This window comes from Python bivittatus, unplaced genomic scaffold, assembly GCF_059951505.1.
Source record: "Python bivittatus isolate LINGU-HERP-01145 unplaced genomic scaffold, Pbiv_v1 ctg000020_np1212, whole genome shotgun sequence".
In the NCBI taxonomy this organism is placed as follows: Eukaryota; Metazoa; Chordata; class Lepidosauria; order Squamata; family Pythonidae; genus Python; species Python bivittatus.
In genome coordinates, this window is record NW_028277030.1 from 42,620,001 (window position 1) to 42,644,355 (window position 24,355).

The 24,355-nt window shown below is 36.4% G+C and overlaps 1 protein-coding gene and 1 long non-coding RNA gene across 20 annotated transcripts in view; one reads left to right on the top strand and one right to left on the bottom strand.

The window, feature by feature from the left end:
* Window positions 1-10,664, top strand: part of OGFRL1 (opioid growth factor receptor like 1) — a 13,185-nt gene extending 2,521 nt beyond the window's left edge. Inside the window, exons 2-7 of the mRNA XM_025173127.2 lie at window positions 4,896-4,982; window positions 5,996-6,077; window positions 6,720-6,798; window positions 6,887-6,953; window positions 7,065-7,210; window positions 9,693-10,664. Of these exons, the coding sequence (XP_025028895.2) occupies window positions 4,896-4,982; window positions 5,996-6,077; window positions 6,720-6,798; window positions 6,887-6,953; window positions 7,065-7,210; window positions 9,693-10,443 (1,212 nt within the window). The 3' untranslated portion in view covers window positions 10,444-10,664. The remainder of the gene's footprint in view (window positions 1-4,895; window positions 4,983-5,995; window positions 6,078-6,719; window positions 6,799-6,886; window positions 6,954-7,064; window positions 7,211-9,692) is intronic.
* LOC107326363 (uncharacterized) overlaps window positions 37-24,355 on the bottom strand; it is a 92,743-nt gene continuing 68,424 nt past the window's right edge. For 2 of the 19 annotated variants that reach the window (XR_001560102.3, XR_003085797.2), the window contains exons 5-8: window positions 13,650-13,812; window positions 12,822-12,881; window positions 11,392-11,500; window positions 95-4,752 (exon numbers count right to left, since the gene is read on the bottom strand). This is a non-coding gene — a long non-coding RNA (uncharacterized LOC107326363). Of the gene's footprint in view, window positions 4,753-7,302; window positions 7,361-11,063; window positions 11,501-12,821; window positions 12,882-13,649; window positions 24,244-24,355 lie in introns of those variants that run through there. The other 17 variants (XR_015795618.1, XR_015795630.1, XR_003085798.2 and 14 more) reach the window with 17 other exon arrangements.

The following is a 24,355-nucleotide window of genomic DNA, read 5'->3' on the forward strand; positions in this document are numbered from 1 at the left end:
TACACCATATAATGTGTGTGTGTGTGTGTGTGTATGTGTGTGTATTCTGTGTGTATATTCTGTTTGCACATCGGCCTGTATTTGTTTTCTGAGAGCATTCCAATAAGTGCTTTGCGGTGCAATCCTATATATGTCTCAACAGGAAGTCCCACTAAATTTAATGGACATATGCATAAATGATGTCTTTTGGACAAATATATATTTTAATTAAAATATTTCTGGAATTTAGCAAAGGACTAAAATGTATAGTAACAAATCTGTATCATTTCAGATTACTATTTTCTCTTAAAACATGGGGAACACATTTTGGAAAGAAAAATTCTACATAGGCTATACTGTAAATTTTTCACTATTTTATTTAATAATTATTTTCCAGAAGTCCTATCTTCTGTCCACATCTAGATTGGTTTCTGTTTTTTTAAACTGGAAAATGATAACAGTATGCAATTTTCAAACTATAATGTAGTTTCTAAATTTGAATTTTAGGTTTAGGAAAACTTAATGCTTTGAAAATATAGCTTTTACACTGAATTATGAGTTCCTGTGCAACACAGATACCTCTCTTAACCCTACTTCACAATATCAGTGCATTAAAGTTACTGCATCCTTTTTTAACATTATAGTTGCTTTAGGTAGTTCACCTTTTGATTATGGCTAGAAAGGCAGGATATAAATCAAATTACAGTTACTGTTGAGAAAACTGTATGGATGAGTCCATGATTTGAACTGAACTTGCATTTGACTTGAAATGACTTGACTGTACCAAACATTCTGTGGGACTGTGTTTGCATTAGGCTCAATGACTTTGGGATTATTCAGGCAAAAGTTAGTCTGGCACTATAAATTTGCTATCTTTCTCCTGGCACACACTTCTATTTCACTAATTATTTAAAATCCATTACATAATGTTAATGGTACTAGAATCATACCGCTGGATTCCTCACTCATTTCTTTCACTTACTACATGCTAGTTTCTAAGGGGCAGGATGCCAGTAGAAAACTGGTCACTGAAGGTAACCACTGCCCAGAGATACTGAGGTATTAACTATGTCTTTAGTAATAGCTATATCTTTTCTTAAAAGATGCATCCCCAGGAAAGTTTTAAAAACATGCATAAAGCAGGCTTCATTCCAAGGTTTATTAGATAGATAGATGATAGATAGATAAATATTTTAATTCAACGCTGCCCAACTCCCAACAACTCTACATAATTAGCAAAATAGTCTTACTTTAATTGTAAAGACTAATTAAGTTGTTACAGAAATAGAAAAGATTACAACACTGTACAATACAATTACAATATTGTATATCTTCTTATGTAGTTGGTAAAGTTCCTGACTAGCTAGATATTGTGGAGATGCCAAGGTGCAAATTGCTGTCTCTCTCTCAGCTTTATTCTGGATCTCTGGGAGGCTCCAAATCTTAAAAAATGATGGAAAGTGATTAAAGTGCTTTATCTGTTACAATGTGGTTAAGAATAGATGTATGACTAATGAAAAGAAGAGCCACTGAAGCAGAATGGATGCAAGCCAGTGTGCACTTATGTGGGAGTAAGCCCTCTTGAAACAATGTGACTGATTTCTGAATAGATATACCGTATGTAGGATTGCACTATAAGAGTGCTTATTATTCCTTAATCTGCAACTCTGAACCAAACCCCAGCTGAAATCTGTGTGGATGTTATTTACTTACAGCAGAACAACTCAGCCCTGATTTTGGAAATGGTATACAGTTGCATATTCTTTCTTAACCTTTCATAAAAAGTTATTTTCATCGTTTAAAATCCTCATTCAAGGGTATTTAATATTTAAAAATATTTCACTCAAAGTGTTTCTTGGACTACAGTGTCAGTTTAGGGCACCAGGAAGACTTATATATATCCATGCACATCATATCTAATTAGTCCCTTGAAGCCATCAGAATAGCTAATAGTTTAGCTAATTTGATTGTGACATCATTGCTTTGTAGTGAGATGGGCGGTGACAAATTTGAAATATAAATAAATAAGTAAATCATCAGACCCACATTCTCTGTATGAAAGATAGGCAAGGATATGGATTCAGTCACTAGAACTTTTAAGGTGCTTTATTTTCTTTAGGGATCTTTTCCTCTGGCTAGATATGTGTCACATCATACTTGTTAAAAGGAAAAGTTACTTTGAACCAAACTCCACTGGTGAGTTCATGGACACATTAATGTAATTTTCTTGGCAACTGTACATAACTTGGTTGCCACTGGCTTCTTCTGGGATGGATTTTTAATTTTCCAGTCTAGCCTACAACCCTGCTATTTTTTAGTGGTCTCCTGTTCAAGAACTAACCAGGTCAAATCCTGCTTAGATTTTTTTTTTTTTTAAGATCAGCCAAGTGCAGGATGGTAGTGGCGTCAAGTTTTTAAGCAGACTCTCAAGAAAAGACATCTATTTTTAAAGTGTTTGTTCTTCTGTAGATACTGTAAGGAAAATATTTGGCGACCACAACCACATGATTACAAAAATTAATGTGGATCTAATATTAATAGACACAGCGTGTGTGTGTGCATGTGTGTGTGTGTCTTGTTTGTTTGTTTTAGTAGAATAGGAAATTAATGGTGCAAAAACTTTGAACAACTGAATTGGTTTTGAATTGCTATAGTTAATGTTTTGGTCCAGTGTCTCAGTCCTACACTCACAACTTACTGTACATGTTAAAATGAGGTCCCCACCATAATGAGAAAATGAGATTCCTTTGCAAATAGGCTTGTACCTGTTGTTTTATGCTGTGTGACAGTTTATTCAAGTTAGCTATGAGTAGGGGAGCAAGTGCACAAATGTACATTGCAGTTCTGTGATTCAAGGTGCATGCTCTATACTCCCCTCTAAACTTGCATTCATCCTGCTCCAGAAATAAGTGTGTGTTTCAACATAGACTTGAAATATTCAACTCTACACTGCTATTTTAAAGTGTATTATGTTGAATTTTGTGAAGCTTTCTTCAATGGAAGCTTATATCCTTTAGTGTGCAAAAAAAAAAAAATAGTTTAGGAGTTGTTCTCATAATAGTTCTCTGCATGTGAACAGTTCCAACATTTTTAAAGTATTTGCTCAGACTATGTGACTTGATTAGTAATTGCTGGTATGGCAAACCATGAAGTTCCAAAGATTATTCTGAGGTTTCATAGCCAACTTTATATATTTGAATATTGTTTTCAGTGGAGATAAGGAAGTCCAGCTGTACTCTTGCCATTGCCTGGCACAAAAGCAGTATTACTTCCCATGGCTTTCATACTAATATTTATCTGTTTCTTCAACTGAGATTCAATTTTACAAACCCTGTAACTTTTTAGTTAAGTTTATTCCAATATAATGTACATGCACAATGTGATTTCTCCTCCTGACCTCTCTTTGTTAGCCACCCCATATCTTCTGAGATCTGTCTTGAAGGGTCTGCAAACCTCCAGAACAGATTTTGAAAGCACAAGAGAAAGGATAATTGCTCTTTTGACACAAACCAAACATCAGCAGAAAAAATTCACTGAATCTCTTCCTATCTTTTAACTTATTAATGTATGGTTTTTCCATGGATAATAATTGTTTTCAGTTGCAACTACCTGTTATTCCATTTGATAGCATCAATTCTGTCATATTTCCAGGTTATTAAGGTACTTAGAGTCTTGTCTAAAATTTCTTAGTTATGAGGAGGCATTGAATGACACTTTCCTTTTTGCAGTCACACAGATCACAGAGCTCCTTTAAATTAATGTAAGTTGTAGGACTTGGCTATCTATGAATGATTACTTTAGTTAGCTTTATTATGCTGCTTCAGGACCAGAAATGGTCATTTAATGGCCCCTCAAATGAAGAATAATTATTAGTAACTAACCGATTTTAGACAAAAATTCTAAGTATCTTAATATACTAGAAGAGTTGAGAAAGAAAGAAATTACATAGATAAACCACATGATTTAAAATGCTTGTTTCATAAAAGTAGCAATTTATCCAATATTTTGAAAACTCCAGATTTGGAGCTAAGACCATAAGAATGCTACATAATTCTTACATGTTTTTGAATTTTTAAAATTTTCAATATAGAGTGGTTTCATTCTTTTGTTAATATAGCTGGTTACTGATTACACAAAATTTGGTGCATATTTATATATCATAGCTGTTCTAACTTAATCACCATAGGAGTTTACAGGGCTACCTCAGGTTTTCAGCAAAGCCACAGTTATATGAAAATTGTATGACAATGTGTATTTGATAGTTCCTACATTAGATACATACAGCTCCTCTGATTTCCATAATGACAACTGTTTCAAAAAGTAGAAACACCATAATAAAATCTATGTCATTTACAGCTGTACCACTGTTTATATAAAAACTAAGTTCATGAGGTATACTTTGCCACAGTGTTTGGCTTAGCATGTTACATTTTGAATTAGTCATTATAAGCTTTGAATTGTGGCTTAGCACAATGTATAAACTTAACCCTTTGAGAGAGAATAACCAAGCTGAATAGTGCCGTTGCTTGTTATCAGAGCCAGAGAATGGGAGATATCAGGTCTCGGTCTTGAAAACAAATAAGATTCCTCGGAAAAGCTTACTGATTGACATGATGGTAAAACTTACATGTTGCCTACTTGTGATGTTCATTAACATATTTTCTTGGGGCAGCTATCCCTGGATTCTGTAGACATCAGGTAGAGATATTTTGGAAGATCCTCCAAGCTTCAGATCTGGGGTGAAGGGTGTAAGGAGTCATGGTTGGAAAGGATCTGAAAAACAAGAAAGGGGGGGATGGAAGGAGGGAGATGTAGAAATAATATAAGTTCATGCTGCCAAATGCTCCGTATATGAAGATTTAACATAATGATTATGCTCATTCTGCCGCTTTTCACTGAAATCTTTGCTCTTTCAGGGGGATGATTCAATTGATGTGACATCTAAACCAAAGAGAAGTTTTTATGCTGCAAGAGACTTATATAAATATCGTCATCAATATCCAGTAAGAGCGTTTTGTAATCTGGGAGCTTTCATTGAAATAGAACTATACTAAACTTAAGTCCTTGAAGACTTTTGCAGTTCCAGTGGAGACCTCAAATTTAAAAAAATATATATAGTGGCCTTAGAAGATAGGTAATGGGAGATATTGGTGTCCTTTACTGGCTCCCATTATTGCCATTATGATTAGTATTATTAAAATACAAGTATATTTTATTTCAAATGTTTATTGATGAATTGTTTATCTTAATGACAGCTATATAGAGAACTATACAAAAGTTACAAATTCTTAGGTTTTGTGTTACAAAAGCTTACTGTAGCTTCCATGTTGATTAAAAAAAAGTTTATTGTAGAAGTTTATTGTAGAAAAGCCGAAGGTTTGAAGTTAAGAAATGAACTGAACGATATAACATAACACTTACAGTGAGATTATTAAAGTTTTTATCTGTTACATATCATATGGAAATCCAAAAAATGCAAACTGAGGAGAAGCTAAAAAAAAGCTTGTAATCATTTTATTGTTTACTTTATGAATTAATTACTTGAGATATATACACTCACTTGACAGCAAGCTTTCTGTGACTTCAGTGTTTCTTTATTCTATCTGAACATGTTTAAGATTGATTATGTGCCATCAAGTCATTTTCAACTCCTAGCGATCATATAGATATATGTTTAAGAGATTGTTTAAATTGTACTTAAAGCTGAACAGGGCAGTTTTATACCATAAGTGTCTATTCAGAAGTCAGTCTTGCTCAGTTCAGTGAGACTCACTTCTAAGTGAGGGACTATAGGATGGTAGCTTAACTATCCTAATAACTCACTTACTATACATTTACTATTACTATATTCATTTTATTGGCTTATCTATGATATCTATGTGAGATCAAATTTTGGATAATCCAAATTGCACTCTGAAATTATTAAAACCATACTGGTAATAATTTCAGTTACAGAGTATTTCTTACAAACTTGTTTGGATGATAATGTTTTGCATTTGTCTTCCTTTCTGCTCAGCAGAACTTTAAAGAGTTGCGATATCAGAATGATTTGTGCAACCTCCGCTTTTACAAGAACAAAATTCCCTTTAAACCTGATGGTAAGTAATCCGTAGCATAAGCCAAAGTACCATTTATTTATTGTTCAGTTTCAGATCTATGTAAATCAGATGGTCAAACTAGTTCTACCTTACATTTGGTTTCACAGCTCTATCTTATGCATATTGATATAGAAGTAAGACATACTAAATTGAGTTTATTTCTCCTTCACCTTGTTTGCCAGGGTTCTCATCATGACTTTCCCAAGAAAACAGGGCCTTGAGACATTACACTGAATTTAAGACTTAGAACATCCATATGTATGGCTGCAGTGAGCATTTGTTGTCCTACATGGTGGAGGAAAGAGGTGGGAAATCATGTGACAAAGCTTAGGTTCTCTAGAAGCCTCAGGAGATCTCATGCTTTTTTGAAGGGTCTTTGAGGCACCATGATTCTGAAGTTAGCTTTGCATCACTGAGAGTCCATGTACTTCACCAGGTAAAGAAGGGCCAAGGGCTCATTGTTTGATCTTTGGCGATACTTAATCTCATACATTTCCTTGTCTTTCAAACAATGGAGAAATATCAATATATTTCATTTTAGACAATAAGTACTAATCTAAAGAATTGTACCACTTTTATTTACATTTATGCTGAATTTCTAAATAGTATTTAGAAGGTGTATGTTCATTGATATATTTATAGGGGTTTATATTGAAGAGGTCCTGAATAAATGGAAAGGAGATTATGAAAAGTTGGAACACAATCACACTTACATACAATGGTTGGTATCTTTTACTTTTTAATTTGTTTTAAATCTGGTTAAAGTTGTTTCAGTTTCAGAAAAACTTGTACATCTGTTTCAAATGTAGGCTGTTTCCACTTAGAGAACAAGGACTGAATTTCTATGCAAAAGAATTGACAACCTGTGAAATTGAGGTAAAGCATCTAATTCATAATGTAATGCTAATATTTAATTATTTAAACTACAATAATTTTGTATGTGTAATGCTCTTGTTGTTTGTGCATTCTTGTAAAAATGTGTTACAGGAGTTCAAAAAAACAAAAGAAGCAATTCGAAGATTCCTGTTAGCTTACAAAATGATGCTGGAGTTTTTTGGGATAAAATTGATTGATAAAACTGGGAATGTAGCACGAGCTGCTAACTGGCAAGAAAGATTCCAGCACTTGAATGAGTAAGTAAGGTCTTGCAGAAGATGCTTGAGAACTGTCAGAATCCAAATCAGACAATTCTCTCCAGATTTGTTTTTCTAAGCAGTTATCATACTTTTCTCTCCTGTAGCATCTCCAGTCATCAAAATATGGACCCAGTATTTGGACTGCACCTGTGTAAAATTCAAATTGGCATGTTCAATTCATATTGTAGGTCCCCAGATGGTCAGTGAGATACCTAATGTTATACATTTATTTCCTTTATATTCATACATAGATGCTCAGTGATACCAAAAGCAGGAGAAGTATACACAGTGGGCAAGAGCTATCTTGTTTCCTCCCCCTTTTTCTGAATCCAAGCCAGAAATCCTACTCTCTTATCTCTCTTCTTCTCACATGCTAACATTCTCTCCCACATTAAAAAAGAGATAAATTAGAAAGAGGTGCAGATATGATATTATCAGTTTTATCAAGACACAAGAATGTAATGAATGTAGCACTGACACATACTACATAATTGCATAGCATATATCTGTACGAGAATGGAATGGCAGTTCTGGGAAACACAGGATTGTTTCCATGTTTACTTCTCCCTCTCCTCTCATTTATTTATAATAATATTTGCCTTGAACAGTGATATCAGTATCATAAACTTTGCTTGTCTATGCATCATTGGCTGTTCCTAGGATAAACAAATGTTGGAAAGCAGGCTCAAGAGGTAGTACATATCAGAGAGAAGGCAACAGTCAATGGATGTTGAAACTAATTTTCTCTAAAGTCTCTTAGGAAGAATAGAGTCAAAGGTTGTCCTTGACTCAGCAACGGCATAAAAGGTGCCTTTAGAAGGGCTAAAGTATTTCTCAGCTAAATGGTGTAGAATTGCAAGTTGACCTATCCTGATCTGAATTCTGTCTGTTCAGGGACCAGGATGTTCTCCAGAAGCATCCAGTTTAACTGCTCCTATCTCTACACTTTATTGTTTAATTTCTATATTAATGCCATAGTCATGGCTCTTGCTGAGCTAGAATTTTATCCTCCAACTCTTGCCCATTGATCTATTTCCGTTCTTATTTCTGTAGATCATGCAGCCATCCTATCCATAACACAAATGGGCTCCATAGATGCTTGGCAGCATTGGTGACATGTTTTAGGAAATCTCTTGAAATTAACTATTTAAAAATAAGGTTTTAGTCTATAAAGTGCTTTCAGTCTCTAATTAGATGGAAAATTAATAATACAGCATTTGACCAAATTAAGGACTTGGTATGTAACTATCTAGGCATCCATTTCCAAACTTCCACTGTTGGAATAATCAATTACGTGAATGCTGTATAAGAGCCCCCAAAGCCTCCAACATGATTCTTAAATATACAAACAATAAAGGCAATAATTACATTCCTGCAGCAATTAAATTATATAAAACCAAAATTCTGGGCTTGTTGCTCTATGGTGCCCAGCTATGTGTTTACAAGGATACCTCTCTCTTGGAAGTTATTCAATCTAGACTTCTAAAACTGCACTTCATGTTCCTCCCTCAACCTCAAAAGCCCTTACTTGGTTAGAGCTTGGCTGTATCTTCCTTGGGGTCTGCCTGAGACTTTGCCATCTCAGATTCTGGTTGAAAATAATGTTCTGAGGAGCATCCATGGGGAGGCAATTTTACTCTGATTTGGCATATTGTGGCTTTTCCCTCCCTGCTACAGTGTATATCATCCTTTGGACCAGGTAAGGCCTTGGCTGAATGTAAATGGAGGATTTGGGATTTAAATCTTCAAAATGGCAGTGCCAAAGTTAGTCATTTTCATTATCGTGCAATTGCTGATCCTTCTTGGACAATTCCTAGATATTTTTATACCATTTTACATGTTCCTCACAGGAGTTTTTTTTACATTAGCCTAAATTGACGTATTACCCATTATGACAACAAGCAGATATATTAGTCTTCCATATGATAACCACACTTGTGTATGTTCAGATACAGAGGTTGAGTCAGTAAGTTATGTTCAGTTAAATTGTCTGTTATATCACTCATAGCATTTGGCAAAAAACTGATTGTCAGAAATCTTAGTCATTTGACTAAAGGTTGCAGACTTCCTCCTACAAGACCAAATATGGCAACCACTAAAAAGGTTACCAAGTTTTTAGCAGTAGCTACAGCTTGCAGAAATTCACTTGGTATCCCCTTTTTATTGCTAATTGTTTCAGGTCTAGTTTACCATGTACTTTTTAAGTTCTCTTTTTGGTGATTATTGGTCTGTGACCATCAATCAGAGAAGAGGAGGATTCAAGGTAGGAATGCTATTTTTGTCAGTTTTTATATTTCATAACATATGTAACAGATTATTGCAATTTAGCTATCAGGGTGCGAACTTTCATTTGATACTTGACATCCTGTCCTCCTCCTGTCAACAGGACAGGTAGTGATGACTTTTCAGCCACTCTTTTTTCTCTGAGATAATTATTTTTCTTCCTGTCATTTTGAGTCTGGTTTATCTTTCTTTGCAGATCCCAACATAATTATCTGAGAATCACCCGAATTCTGAAGAGCCTTGGTGAACTTGGTTATGAGAGTTTCAAGCCTCCTCTTGTAAAATTGATTCTTCATGAGGCTCTTGTAGAAGAAACTATCCCCAACATTAAACAGAGTGCTTTGGAATATTTTGTGTATACCATTAGAGATCGAAGAGAGAGGAGGAAACTTCTACGGTTTGCCCAACAGCACTACACGCCCTCTGACCATTTCATATGGGGGCCACCAAGGAAACAGAAGTTGGAGGGAAGCAAACCAAGTAAAAAGCTGGCTTCGCCAGTGTCCCTTCGCAACAACTCAACTTGTAGACATAAAAAGACAAAAGATTCCAAGAATGTATCTGAAATTTGTAACTCAAGGAATAAAACAAATGATGAGAAAAAGACAGAGCATATTAAAAATGGTACAGATAGTGATCAGAGTAAGAAACACAGCCCCCCTGAAGTTGTTAAGCAGAGCAGTATGGTAAAAAACAGCAGTGCTGAATGTCACAACTCTAAAGTGGACATTGCTGAGCCTTTGAATCAGAAGGAGACTATTTCCCATTTAAAAAAACATAAAGGGAAAAACAAGGAAAATGTTAGCCAAGACTGCAAACATGTGGAAGATATAGAAAAAGATTCATGTGAGAATAAAAATGATTCAACAAATATATCAGCAGATATGCAAGACAATATATGTAAGGATAAAAACCTGGTGAGCTCATCTGTAAGAAATAAAGAGTGAAATCTTCTACTGAATATAACAAAATGGTTTTTCACTTGTAGAAAATTGGTAAGCAATGGAAGGTCTTGATACTGGGTCCAGTGCTGACTATATCAGCTTAGCCTCTGTGGGGTTATGGCTTCTTTAAATTGTTTATGGTTTGTACTTCCCACAGCTGTGTATTAAGATTACAAACTGCATAATGCTTAAGCCTAAGAAAAAACTTCCTTTAAATCTGTTTTCTATGCATAAATATCTAACATTGATTTTTATCATCCATTTTATTTAAACTCTTCTAATTAATTTTAAGGTTTTTTTTCTTTCAAACTATGGGTGCCAGATAGACTTTCAAGGAGCTAAGTCAGAGTGTCTCTTCAGCAGATAACTGTGCTAATGTTTAGAGTGCTTAAAAATTGGAAGAAAGCTGCATTCTTATTTAACACAGAAAGTGGACCTCCGAGACTTGAGCTAAAGTGCAAGCACAGCCTTGAATCACACTGGGCAAGCTATATTAATTCAGCCTCAGTTCCAAGTTTGACTATTAGGAATAATTAATTTCCCTGGGTTATTCTGAGAAAATACAGCAAAGTAGCAAATCACTACAGTTTGTATCCCAGCACCCTTTGCCCCAACATACTTACATTTTTGTTACTACCATTTCTCTTGATGTCTCCTCTGATACAATGTACCGAATGAAGTGTTGGACTTGGCAAAATAGCATTCAGAACTGTTAAGGGAGTATACAGTACTTAAATGTTTTAAATGAATAACCCTGACTCAGGTATGATAGTCACAATGAAGCTTTGCACAGGTGATATTCATTTATCCTGATGATACATCACCGAAGTTCTTGTGAAGGTAAAATGGGATAAAATGTACTTTACTTGCATGCTGTCTACTTTCCATTATTTATTATCCCAATTCATCCCCCTCCTTTTTTGTTGTTGTTCTTTGCATGGAGTTACACACCTCTGAGAATGAAGGTGAGCATTTTGTCCAAGTTTGCTTCCGTATCTGGAGCAATCACTGGTAGGAGGAAATGATTCCACTTGAGAGGTTTCATTCCTGTATATAGAGGCTTTAATATAAAACACAGGAGTTTTAAACGTTGGAAAGACCAAAAGAAAAAAAAAAGCCTACCCAGCTACTAAAGCAAAAAACCACTATTTTAAATATGATCTGTTCTTCCTATAATTTCAGAATGGATTTAAAATCCCTTTATAGAGAGGAACTTTCATCTTATTTTTCTCCCAGCCTTCCTGAAAATTCCTACCAATATTTTCATTGTTGGACTCTACAGAAGGAAAACCTTCTAAGCATATTGATGTTTGCACAATGAATCTCATTGTTCTCTTGCTTGCTTCTCCCCCTCTCCCCCTCTGGTCCATGACGTATTCCCAGGGAAGGAGTTACATGACTAAAAGGTGAAGTTTATAAATGAGTAGGACTAAGACTTTGCCAGAGCCAGAAAGTACTCTTTTTCAAAGGCACAGGGCCTCCTAGTGAGTAAATCTTGCTCTCTATCAAAGCCTTAATGACACCCTCACTATATACAGTTAATTATCCTTGCCAAAATCAAAAGACTTTGTAGAAGAAAGGAGCAGAGGTGTAATAAAATGGTTGTCCATGTGATTGGGTTTATTCAGTGGGTAATACTAGTCTGTGTTAAGAGGAGAAAAGAGCTTTAGGACTTTTCTCCCACAATCTCAAGGACTGTTTGTATGACATGCTGAACTAGAATAAGGGGGGAAGGGGTGGTGGTGGAGAGGCGGATAATAGATTGGTAGCCCTATCCACCTGTCCCACATCCGTTTTGTGTTAAAATAGGTATTCCAAGTTAGTGCTGTAGTGTGGCCATGGAAGAGAAAGTTGCATGTCTCTTCCTACTGCCAACACTGTCAGGGCCATTCTAGGAACTTCCTATTTTGCTTATATTTACTCTTCCTGCCCCTAACACTCACACTGCAGCCACGTAGGAAAAAATGGACAGAAAGGAGATGGGGTTGAGAAGCCTCTCCCAACCCTGACTGCAGTTGGGCTACTGAAGTTTTTTAAAAAAGCAGCTTCTCAGCCACCTCTGTGACTTCCTACAAAGTTGGTGACTCACTGCCTGACTGGTAATCTGCTGCTGGCTTATGGAAATTCACACAGGGTAGCATTAGACTGGGTAAATTGTGCGACGCGAACATGGCTCATCAGTCCTGAAGCACCTAGCCTAGCAGAAAAAGTAAATATGCTCACAAGTAATAGGACTGTGCTGTTAAGCTAGATTTTCCCCCACTTCAGAAACTTCTGCTTTTGGCACCATCTTCTGTTAAAAGAATTCTAATGCAGCTTTAAGAAAACTTTTTTACTCTACCATTGTCAATTATTGGAATTCAGTGAGCAGCAATATGTACCTGCAAAGATTTTGTGGGCCTGTGCTGAGAATACTTCCATATCTTTCTTATTCCTCCCGTCTGCATGATGCACAGAAACACAAAAACAATTTCAGATGAAGCTTTTGTGTATTATTTGTTGTTCCCATCCTACCAACACTGACTGCTGTGTGCCAACTGTGACTGGGTAGTCCTATGTCTGCAAGCTTGCACAATACATGCATTAATAGAACAGTATTGGATCACTGGGATGGCAGCTGTTTCTAAGATTTTCCTTAAATATAAGTAATGCTACCTTTTTGAAATGTACAGATTTTTAAAGATGTACAGATTGATTTTTGTCTTGTTAATGTCAAAAGTATAATTAAAATTGTATTCCTGTCTTTGATCTGGTTTAGATGATGTTTTCCAAGCATATGGCATGGAGGTGGGGAATTGGTACAAATTCTGCTTTAGTAGTGATCCTTCTAGATGATATACATGTGGCTGAGGCATTTGCCAAGCATATATACCACGAAGCAGCTTGCAGACCCCTTTTTTGTAAAACCAAGTCACTCTTAATGAATGCTTCATCCTCTTGCACTTGGCTTCCCTTCAATGCAGCAGTGGCTAACAAGAAGTGTCCATGCTAAAGATGCCAGCACAATTCAAGGTTCCTTAAACTGAGGAATATTAAAGTTACTTTGTAATGAAGTACTACATCTCTCTCTCTTTCTGTCACAGACACATGCCCCTACATGTACAGAAAAAGTGACACAATCCCATTTTCAATCTCTGCTGGCTCAATGTTGTGAGTTACTCATTTAAACCCAGGCTTCAAATGCTGATTTTTAAGTTTTAAAATCTTACCTGTTGTCCCCCGTTTCTGAAGGCGGGTTTCTTCTGTGTGGCTCACACATCAATTAAGGTCAGGCCAGCTTGTGATTCTGGTGTTGCAGCAGCCAGAAACAGGTCTCCTTGATAGTGATGGCACCTAAGCTTTGGCATGTTGTATCTGAATGTTGTGTCTGTTCTGGGCATGGGGATGGAAAGAGTGCAAAGCCTTTATTTTCATTAAATACTATTTTGATTTCTTTTGTGTTGATGCTGAGAATTCAGTTTGTTTACCTTTAGTATTTAAGTAGCTTTGTTCTGTTTATTTGCAACAACCACTTTGGCATTAAAGAGAGATTTAAATATAGGTGAGAGTTAATTGGGGAAAAATGCAATAGGTAACAGGAAAGATATCTACACTTCAAAATATCTGCAACAACAACATGAGCTTTTCTGGCCCATGCATTTAAATGCAATGACTAGAACTCAAATTTTCTTTTTTAAAAATCAAGAAGTATTTCTCTGCTTGGGTGGGTATATTTTCTTCCACCAGTACCTCAACCCCTGGTGGAAGATGAGACTTTGGGATGATTCAAAAATCAAAAAATCCTACCAAGAAATCCCCCAGGAGGAGCATGACACCTCAGGGGCTTTTTGATTTTCCTTTGAGTATTGGGATACTCAAGTTTCAATTGCTATATATGCATCTTGTGCTTACTTGATAATAATATATTTCAGTAAGTAGAAGTGGGCATCACACGCACACACACACACAAAGCTTTGTTTTCAACCCATTGTATTTTGGGAGTTTTGCCAAATGGTTCCTGGTAGGCTGTGGTTTGGGAGAACCAAAACTCAGAACATTTTGATTCTTCCAGGTTTCAGCCAAATACAATCTGGAGGGTTCTTATGAAGCAAGTTGGGCAAAACTACTGTGCCCCACCTATCAGTCTCTTCTGCATGGCCTATATGTTGGCCCACTGCTGATCTTCCCAGCACTTTCCTTTCCCTACCTCCCCTTAACTGCTCCCAATGACCTGGTCACTTTCCTCCCCCCCCCCCCAAGCAACTGGCTGTTCCGTGTTGGAACAATTCACACTTTCCTAGTAATAAGTTGTCTCATGGCTCATACTATGGTATAGTGTACCACCATTAGAAAAATACATATTGTTCATTAAAAAAGAATGCTTTTACTGAAACAAGTATGCTTTATTCATATGGAAGAAGCAGACTCTTTGGTTTAAATTAATTTGGTCCAAATAGTGTAAGATAATTAGAACTGTTTCACAATTTTAGAAGTATATTCTAACATTTAGGTTTTTGACTCCTGCATTACACAGCATGCTGAAGTCAGCAAACATGCCCATAGATGCATTTTGCTACACACATGCTAGAGACAAAGTCTCACTGACAACAGAAAGACCCAATTCTGGGTAAACAGAGTAATACTGTCAGGCATTCAGAGTCTGGGAATCATGTTTAGCTCAAAGTCTTACTGTTCAGAAACAAAGGAAACCCAATGTCATTCATGTTGTGGAGCTATCTCTAATCCAACTAGTATATTTGGCTTTGTTTTGGTTTTTAAAAAGGTTGCTGTCTTGAGTTTTATCTCCTGTAGTTTTACTATTCCTGCTGTACAATGTTCAGGATTCAAGTAATAAATGTTCCATTCTCTTGAGTTTTATTTATGCAAAGCTGAAGTCCTTCCTGTATAAAAGATATAACATAATCATGTTCTGTATAAAAATATTATGCTATTAATAACACCACTGAGCAATTTTCTGTTTGTACAAAGTGATCCCTTTTCACTATTTTAATTTGAGGGTTTTAATAAAAACAGATTTATAGAATAAACAGAGGTCCATTTTATATTGGATTTACTTTAGGTAATTTTTGAACTTCCTTATTCCATAAATTCTTATTCCAAATGCACTTTATATAGATTTAGAGATTTTTATTAGAGCAATTCTGAGTTAGGGGTTTGTGCCAATTCCAGAGGAGACTGAAACTGCAACACATTTTAATAAAGTTCAACAATAGCTTTATGGACACACACATTTTAATACTGTATTTGATGTTGTATATTAGGTTTGCCACAATAAGATAATCTGATAAAGATAGAGCTCTCTTTATCCTGAATTCAGTATGTGAAAATGAACTGAAATTTTGTTTTAAACATTGTCTTGCATCAATTACATATCCATGCACTCACTTAAAGCATTAAACAAAGCTCCCTTGATTGCTAGTCTATTTACCTAGAAGTATTTTGCAGGCCTTTAATGAGTGGTCATTGCCAACATATGGGGTTCCCTGCACGTGACTGCCCTGATGGAAATGTCCTTATGGGAGTACAGTGTGTGAATACAACTTCATACACACAAATTGTCTCCTCTATCAACCTGCATGTGGCATTTCTCCTGTTCTTTTCAGAGATTTGTTTTCTTAATGAATCAAATACCACATGACAAAATGAAACACTTGCACCAATTTCAGACTGTGAGTCAGAAATCTCTGTCATGTTCTGATTGTTAAGAAAAATACTCATATCAAAATCTAGTATTATATATTATTCCGACAAGGGAACTCTTTGGGACACTTGTGCTAAACATGTAATTGTTCTGAATGAGACCTAATATTACAAAAAGAGTTAACAATGTGTCCTCTGTACTGTAATTCAACTGACTTTAATTAAATAAGATCATTTTAATAATTTGTGGGGTATTTTTTCATTACATACAAAGAAACAGTCATGGTTAACTTTAAGTATAGAATTCACTTGAGTGTCAAAGGCCTATCCAGCTTCTGTTGAAGACCTCCAATAAAAGAAAACTCACCACCTAATGTGGCAACCTGTAAACTTGCTGACATTTAGTCCAAACCAACTTTAGTTTTTCCTGACATTTAGTCCAAACCAACTTTCTTGTAGTTTTAGCCAATATATGATATAAGAGGGATATTTTGGATATTTCAAGACTACTATCATATCTACTCTCAGTTGTTACTGAACTTGCTCCAATTTATCATTATACTTTTTGAACTGTGGTGCCCACAACTGGATGCAACAGGGCAGACTAGAATGGAACAATTACTTCCCATGATCTGAACTCTGTGGTCCTGTAAATGCACCCCAACGCAACATTTATTTTTCCAGCAGCTGCATCATTCCTCTGGCTCATGTTTAACTTGCGGTCTGCAAGAACATCCAGATTCTTTTTACACAGACTATTGCCAAGGCAGATGTCCCCCCCTCCTGAGATGCAGAACTCTCTTTCTTAATTCCATCATATTTATCATTTCAGTCCATTGTTTAAGTCTATCTGGATCTTTTTGAAATCTCTCCCTTCTGGTGTAGCCATCCCTTCCAACATTGTGTCATCTGCAAACTTGATAAGCAGCCCCTTAACCCTCTCCTCTAAGTCTCTCATAAAAATGTAGAACAGCACATCGATAGAGCCTTCCACTCAATTCTTCCTTCAAGCTGAAATAAAGCTATTAATGAATCTTCTTTAGATGCAATCAGTCAGCCAATCATGAGTCTAAGAGTCATATTATATCATATTTTACAATTTCTAAGGAGAATATTGTGAGGCATTTTGTCAAAGGTTTTACTGAGATCCATGTGCTTGATGTCTACTGCACTCCCTTGGTTTACTAAGATAGTTATCAAAGGAGATCAGAATAGTCAGGCATGATTTCTTTATGACAAACCTATTCTGGTGCTTGTTTTTGCATCATGCTTATCCAAGGGATCACAAACCCATTGACTGATAATCTGTTTGAGGGCTTCATCCAGCATAGAAGCCACATTGACAGGTTTACAGTTTCCTTGAGCCTCCTTCTTCCCCTTCTCGAAGATGGGGACAAGATTTGCTCTCCTACAATCTTCAGGGACCTTGCCAATCCTCCAGGAGCACTCAAAGATTACCAAGAGCCATTCTGCAGTCACCTTTACTAAGTTCCTTCAGTATCTTAGGCTATAATTCATGTAGCCCTGGAGATATGAATTCAGTTAAAATAGTGGCATTCTCTCATACTCTCTCCTTGCCTAATCTAAGCTGCAGCCACTTCCTCCCCCACCCCATAGCATAATGAGGTGGGGGGGGGAGCTAGGGCTCCATTTCCCTTTTGAGAGAATACAGATTCAAAATAATGTTGCCTTCCCACCACTCATTATCAACTCACAACTTTCTCCTTGCAATACACCAACATCCTCTTTGGCTCTCCTTTTTCTTCCAATATATCCCAAGTATCCCTTTTTTCATTGTTTTTAAGTATCTCTTGCAAGCCTTAGCTTAGCCTTAGCCTGACTGTTTCTGGAGATTGCCACACTTTCTTTGGCAATGCTCCTCTCATTCCATTCCCTGTACATCTCCTTTTTCCTCTTCAGCATTTTAGAGAGCTCTGCATGCACCCCCAGTGGCCGCTTTCAAATTCCTCTCATTTTCTTTCTTGTGAAGATTTTTTGCAATTGCACCTTCAGCATATTAATAGGAATTCCCACCCTTCCTGGCTGTATTTCTACAAGCCACTGAATCTGACCTATCTTCCCTTGGAGTATGTCTGAATCTGTTCTTCTGAAATGCAGTATACTGGTCTGACTCCTCTCAGCTCCTCCACTGATATCATGAATTCAAGGATAAAACAACCACTTCCCCCCAAGATATTAGTCACCAATTTTTCAACAAACTCCTCCTTGATGATGAGGATTACATTCAGGATGGCAGACCCCCTTGTTTTTTCTTCCACTTTCTGACAAATTAAGTTATCGGCAAGAGAGGACAAGAATGTGTTGGGCATCTGACTTGGCAGATTTAGACTTCCAGCAGATGTCAAGATAATTGAAATTGCCCATTGAAAGTGTGTGTGTTGGGGAAAATGAGAAAGGAGAATCCATCAAAATTGCAAATCAGAGCAGAGCAAAACACAAGATTCCCAGGAAGAACCTGGCTTAGTGAGTGAATGGGACTGGAGCCCGTGAATAATGGGCAACTGGAGGCACAGAAGAAGCATAAGTTGGTTTGTAAGTGCCAGCAACTGCAAACTGAGCAGAGACAGAGCCCTGAATCCATGCTAACCTCTAAAGCAGCACCAACAGCTTTGTAACAAACTTCTCCTTCCAGCTGAAACTGGGAGATGCCAAAGTCTCCACAGCAGCTCAAGATAGAGCAAGAGAAACTTGCAAAAAGTCTAGAAAACACCAGCCAGCAAACAAGGCAGCCAATCCTGGGGGGCTGAAAAAGGACTAGAGCTCAGGCTGAGGGAAAAAGTACATTCCACCCTACAGCTGGGAGAGCAGGTACTAAGTCCTGGTAATGAACACTAGTGTGAGCAATTCAAGCCTGCGTATCAAAGAAAAAGGAGGGAAAGAGGAAAAGTAGTATATAGTGGATGCAGTCCTAGTAAGAATCCCTAAAATAAGATGCATACGTGTACGAGTGATCCCAACCCTCCTTGCATTTCTTTGGCCCTAGTTGATTCTGAGGGCTTATCATAGAAAGTTTGATTACTTTGCTGCTTTGTTTTGTTCAGTTTGTCCTTTGTTCTTTGTTGTTCACTGTCCAGAATCCATCAGGATTGGAGTGGACTACAAATATTGTTAAATAAATACAAGAGAAAAAAAAGAAAAGTTGTGTTCCCCTTGACCTCTGCCACCAAACCTTGTTGCTCTCCCTGTTTGCTCACCTGTTTGAAAAGCAATTTCAAACTTCGGCTTTTGTCAAACTCTAATGGATACAATCTCTCAGTGTGGGTCCATGGAATCAAATGGGTGGTTTCTGTTATTAGGGCTTCTTGAATTACATGACCTGTTAGCAGTTCATTGCCAGGTAACCCAATATTGTGTTCATAAATGTCTCCTTAAGAGGGATGTTTCCCTTGCTGCTGAGTTTCTAGAAATTAAGTTGGCAGAAGAGCATTTCCTGCTGCTACCTGATGTTGGATCATATTTATCTATTACTTCTCCTATCCTTCCTGAGTCCCACAAATTAGAAATGAGATTACAAATTTCTTGGCTTTTCAGGTTGCACAAATCCCTGTTTAGATTATCCAGGATAACACCAACTGGGTCAGGAAAGATAAGATCAAGGGGATGATTATTCATCTCCTTTTCTGACTGGACAGTTATAATCCCCTGGTCTGCCCTTATCAGGTTAATATAGAAAACAAATGGTTTCCTAACACAGGAATCAATACAACCAGAAAACAATGGAGTTATAATAAACTCAATCCTCTTTTCATTCCTCAAAATAACTTTACCCTCTACAAATATCATGTTGGATTTGGGTTGCCCAAATTGAAGTTAAAATGGAGGATTTAAATACTTTATAAATTAATTTTTATGGGCTTCTATCCTGCTATTTTCCCAGCCCACAATTTTCCAAGGTATTAGAAACAGAATGAAATGTTGATCAGAACTATTAATCAAATCTAAAACCCCTGCTTCATAATTTAAAACACTACCATTACAAGAGCTTGCTACAACAGCAGTTTCCATAGAGATACTTGAAGTAATATGAATGGAAAAGGAGGTTTGCCAAGTTTTTAAGAGCCCCAAAAATCTATATTCCCTCCTGTTTCTTTTAGGGAATGGGCAGAGCCCATAGCAAGAAGAAAAGAGTGGGTGGGGTGCACTTGCTATCTGGGTAGTAGAGTCAGCATTTTCAACATTCCTTCTCAGTGTATTTTGGGGGTTAGCTTAAAGGATGGGAGAACCATTAGAAGGAAAAACTCCCAACCTTGCAGGAACCATGAGTTGCTTTTCCTTATGCAAAATGTCCAATGTCCTCACTTGTTTTGGCTGTCCATTAGGTGACACCATAGGTTTGAAGGAGTGCAATGGGGGGGGGAGGGAGGAAGGGGTATTAAGATATTTTGAGGAGCAAATACAGCTTTCAGTCTAAAAACCTCCTTAGTAACTTTGTGTGAAGGAAATGTTACTGTTGATCAGTTTAGATTATTTTAAGAAGTAGATAATCAACCATTGTTCTGTTCTTTTCAATGAAAACAAAGAATGAATAAGATGGAGGGAATGAGCCTTGGGGTCAAATTGAGTTAGATAGCTGTTTAGCTTTGAAAAATTAAAGAACACTAGCTTATTTGTGACAGGTTGTGGATGACAAACAAAATTATTTGCCTCTTGTAAAGGGCAGAAAGCACTGTAATTGGTAAGTGCCACATTAGGGCTATGCAATGAGTTTTTCCGTTTTCTTTGTGGTTTTTTCAAGGCTGCTCTCTTGAACTGGTACAGCTACTCAAGTGTATTACCAATTCCACGTGTCTACCTCTTCAATCACTCTGGGACCTCTGGATCAGGTCTTGACTTTTATGACCAGTTGTTGGCCTTCCAGCACCCTTATCCCACAATTGTGGTGGCCTTTTTCAGGTTCACTTTCTTGGTCAAGAATATTTGCCAATTTCCTGAGGTTTATCTTTCCCTCTGGCTTGCAATTTCCACAATTCTTAATATTCTTTGCTTTTTTAAAAATATGAGGATGTTTCTATTGGTTTCTTTGTGGATTCCTATGCCTTCTTGACATTTTGATTGATGAGCTTATTCACTATTCAGGTAGGGTACTGACTTCAGCTGGTATCCTCACTCCACACATGATGAACTCAGGGTTTTTTTGTAGCCATTTCAGTTATAGTTTTAGCAAGGCTCTTCGTTCTGCCACAAAACACATTATCAATATGATTTCTAGGTCCTATAGTGAAACAAGTTTGTCAGTACTCATCTTTTTTTGTTTTTTGAATATTTTTTATTAAGAATTTTGATTACAATAGTAAAAACTAATACAAACTAAACTTAGAGAAAGAGAAGAGAATGGAAAGAATAAAAAGTGCTGGAAAAAAGAAAAAGAAAGAAGAAAAAGAAAAGAAATATATAAAGTGACTTCCAACTTTCATCACAAGTACACCCACATTTAATAAGTTTTCGCCCCTTATAAGGTTAAACAGATATTACTTCATCCCATATCCCATCCCTTATCGATAAGCAAATCCATAAAGCATCAACTTTTCAGTTCAATAAAGGGTTGCCAGAACATTGCAAAAAATGTCTTATTTTAACCTTGATGAAAGAAATGAACTTTATATTCCTTCCTTAATCTTAATCTTTAATTCAAATATTGTCATAGGATTTGATTTCTCTTCAATTCTTCTTTATCCCTTCACATAGATTTCTTCAAGGCTTTAAAAAGCCTCTTTTGTGATCCAATTAGAAAACATTTTCTTAATGTTTTCTCTTGGTTTATCATTTGTATTTCCCTCTTAATTTTTAAAACCTCAGCCACTTTCTTTTGTATATCCAGTAAAGCATCCTTTTCCAAATCATTCTTTTGGCCTGACATTTGAGGTTCAACATTTTGTACTTTCTCTGTCTTGTCAGATAAAATTTGTTCCACATCTGTCGTTCCTTCAATAACATCTTTTAGACATAGTCTATCCATAGAAGCAGATATAATTACTGACAGTGTTGATATTGTAGTTACTTATTTCTGGCTCCATTCTTCAAAGATCTTTAATATTTCCAATGTTACAACATTTTGTGTCATTTTGTAAGCCCCAGTATTAACTGACATCAAGAATAGGCTTGTATTTTTTTTTCTTCTGCTTAAAATCTTTAGTCCTCTCTAGTGTCCAGTTTCTAAAATCATCACTTATCTTTTGTTATGATTTGCAATAGCCAGGATAGCCAAAATAAGTCTGTTGCCCATGAGAAGTTATTTTTTATAGTTAATTCCAAAATCTTATAGTAAAAGTCAATATTCCAAATTTATCTGGATGCTGAATCAATTTATAACTTTCTTAGATCAAAAGCTTATTTAGCTTTTTGCTGTTTATTTCAATTTTTTTAGGTTCTTAAGCGTATAATTCATTTTTATTTTGTTCAGAGTTGAAGATAAACACTTAACACTTCAGAGTTGAACACTTCAACAAAGTTGAAGATAAACAATTAACACTTTTCAAACTTCTTGTTCCAAAGGTCTCTAATAGCTTTAAGAAGGTTAATAGGTGATATCCAAAGGTGATTAGAAAGTGAAGTTTGTGAACCTAGTGTCCTTTAAAAGGCTGTGCTGTGGTTGCGAGCAAGATGGCTGATCCCGTAGTCTCCTAGTACTCAAATCCACAGGAGACTGCTGTCCTGCAGTCTCCTTGCGAGGAGCATCCATCCAGAGCACATGTGGATGATCTGCCATCCTCTCCTTATATGAAGAGGTTCCAAGGAAATGGTCTACTCACCAGTTCCTTGGACTTTGCCACAATTGTCAGCTCTGCAAAAGTTCTCCATCTCTCTCCTAGAAGTTGTTTGTCAGTACTCATGTGTTACAATATATGAGAGAAAACAGCAAAAGAGAAAATACAGAAGAAAAAAAACTTCTGACTTTCTCTGGTACAGCTATAGATATAAAATACATTCACCTCTTACTCTAATATTTTAAAAAACTACAAAATAAATCTATATCAGCACAAAATATTTAAAAAGTTAATACAAAGTATTTCTATAGTTAAGTTTCAGGTGATTCTAAAGAGTTGAAACTTTCATTTTCTCTGCACTGCTTATGTGTCTAAGCTATGCATCTATCAGTCAGACCACCACAGGGAAAAAAACTATGACCTTGACAGTAGCATGTAACCTCTTCTTGCTTCAGGCCAATTCATCCTTCCATGATTCCAAAGACTTGTTCTCTTGTTCATCTACCTCATCTTGTTCACCATTTGCTACTCCAGATTGAGGAAAAAATTACATTGACCGCCAGGGTAGCTACCTTTTCAGTTTGTGCAATCTCATCAGCCAGATGGTTGGCTGTTTCATGATGTGCTGGAGTACAGAAGCAAAGTGGTCCTACTGACCAGTCATTTGGCGTTGACTCTGAAGCAAACGTATCCTCAGAAAAAGGTATTTGAGAAGTACCCAGCTGAGAAAAAAGCCTGTTACCTTTTATTGGTTTATAATCAGTATGAGAATTGACTTTTCCCTGTAAAATCTTTCAGCCTCTATCTGTAGATCATGACATTTTGTTATTTTCTCCATCTGTTTTTCATCGTTTTGATTATCTCCAGGGGTTGCCTATCCATGAACCACACTTTCTTCTTTTCCATAACAGTAATCTCTGTTGCATTACACTCTAAGTACCTACCCATTTGAATTTTGAAATCCCACAAAATTCTGATCTCATTTTGCAAAACCTTTTCAGGCACATCGTCCCAGTGGTTTTGGCAAACAATGATGCCAAATGTTCTACATACATTCCAATGGACAGTTTTTGCAATCCTGTAATTTTATTGCGGCCTTTAATAGGAGGATCTACAGTTTTGCTCTTAGTTCTACATACTTGGCATTTGGCAGTGTTGGAAATACATTCAGTATTGGCTTTGGTGGTAGTGGTTTCCAGGTCTTATCACCAAACTGTTGTGATTGTTTCCCCAATTTCTTTTGTAAGCATTCCAGATTTCAAACACAATCATGGTACATGTTGATCTGCTTTTCCTTCAGTATCGTGTGTATTCTGGCCATGGAGTTGTTTTTATAGATGTTATCCTACTTTGAATTACTTTCTTGTATTTTAATTTAGCTTCTGTTGTTTTCAGGAATCTTTCCTTATAATTTTCCTTTTTTTAAATATAATTTTTATTAAAAAATTTAAAAGGAGATAAAAAGTAACAAGAATCTAAAGAAAAAAAAAGAAAACAAAGAAAAAGCCAAAAGTGCAAAAAAGAAAGAATGAAAAGAAATAGAAGTACCT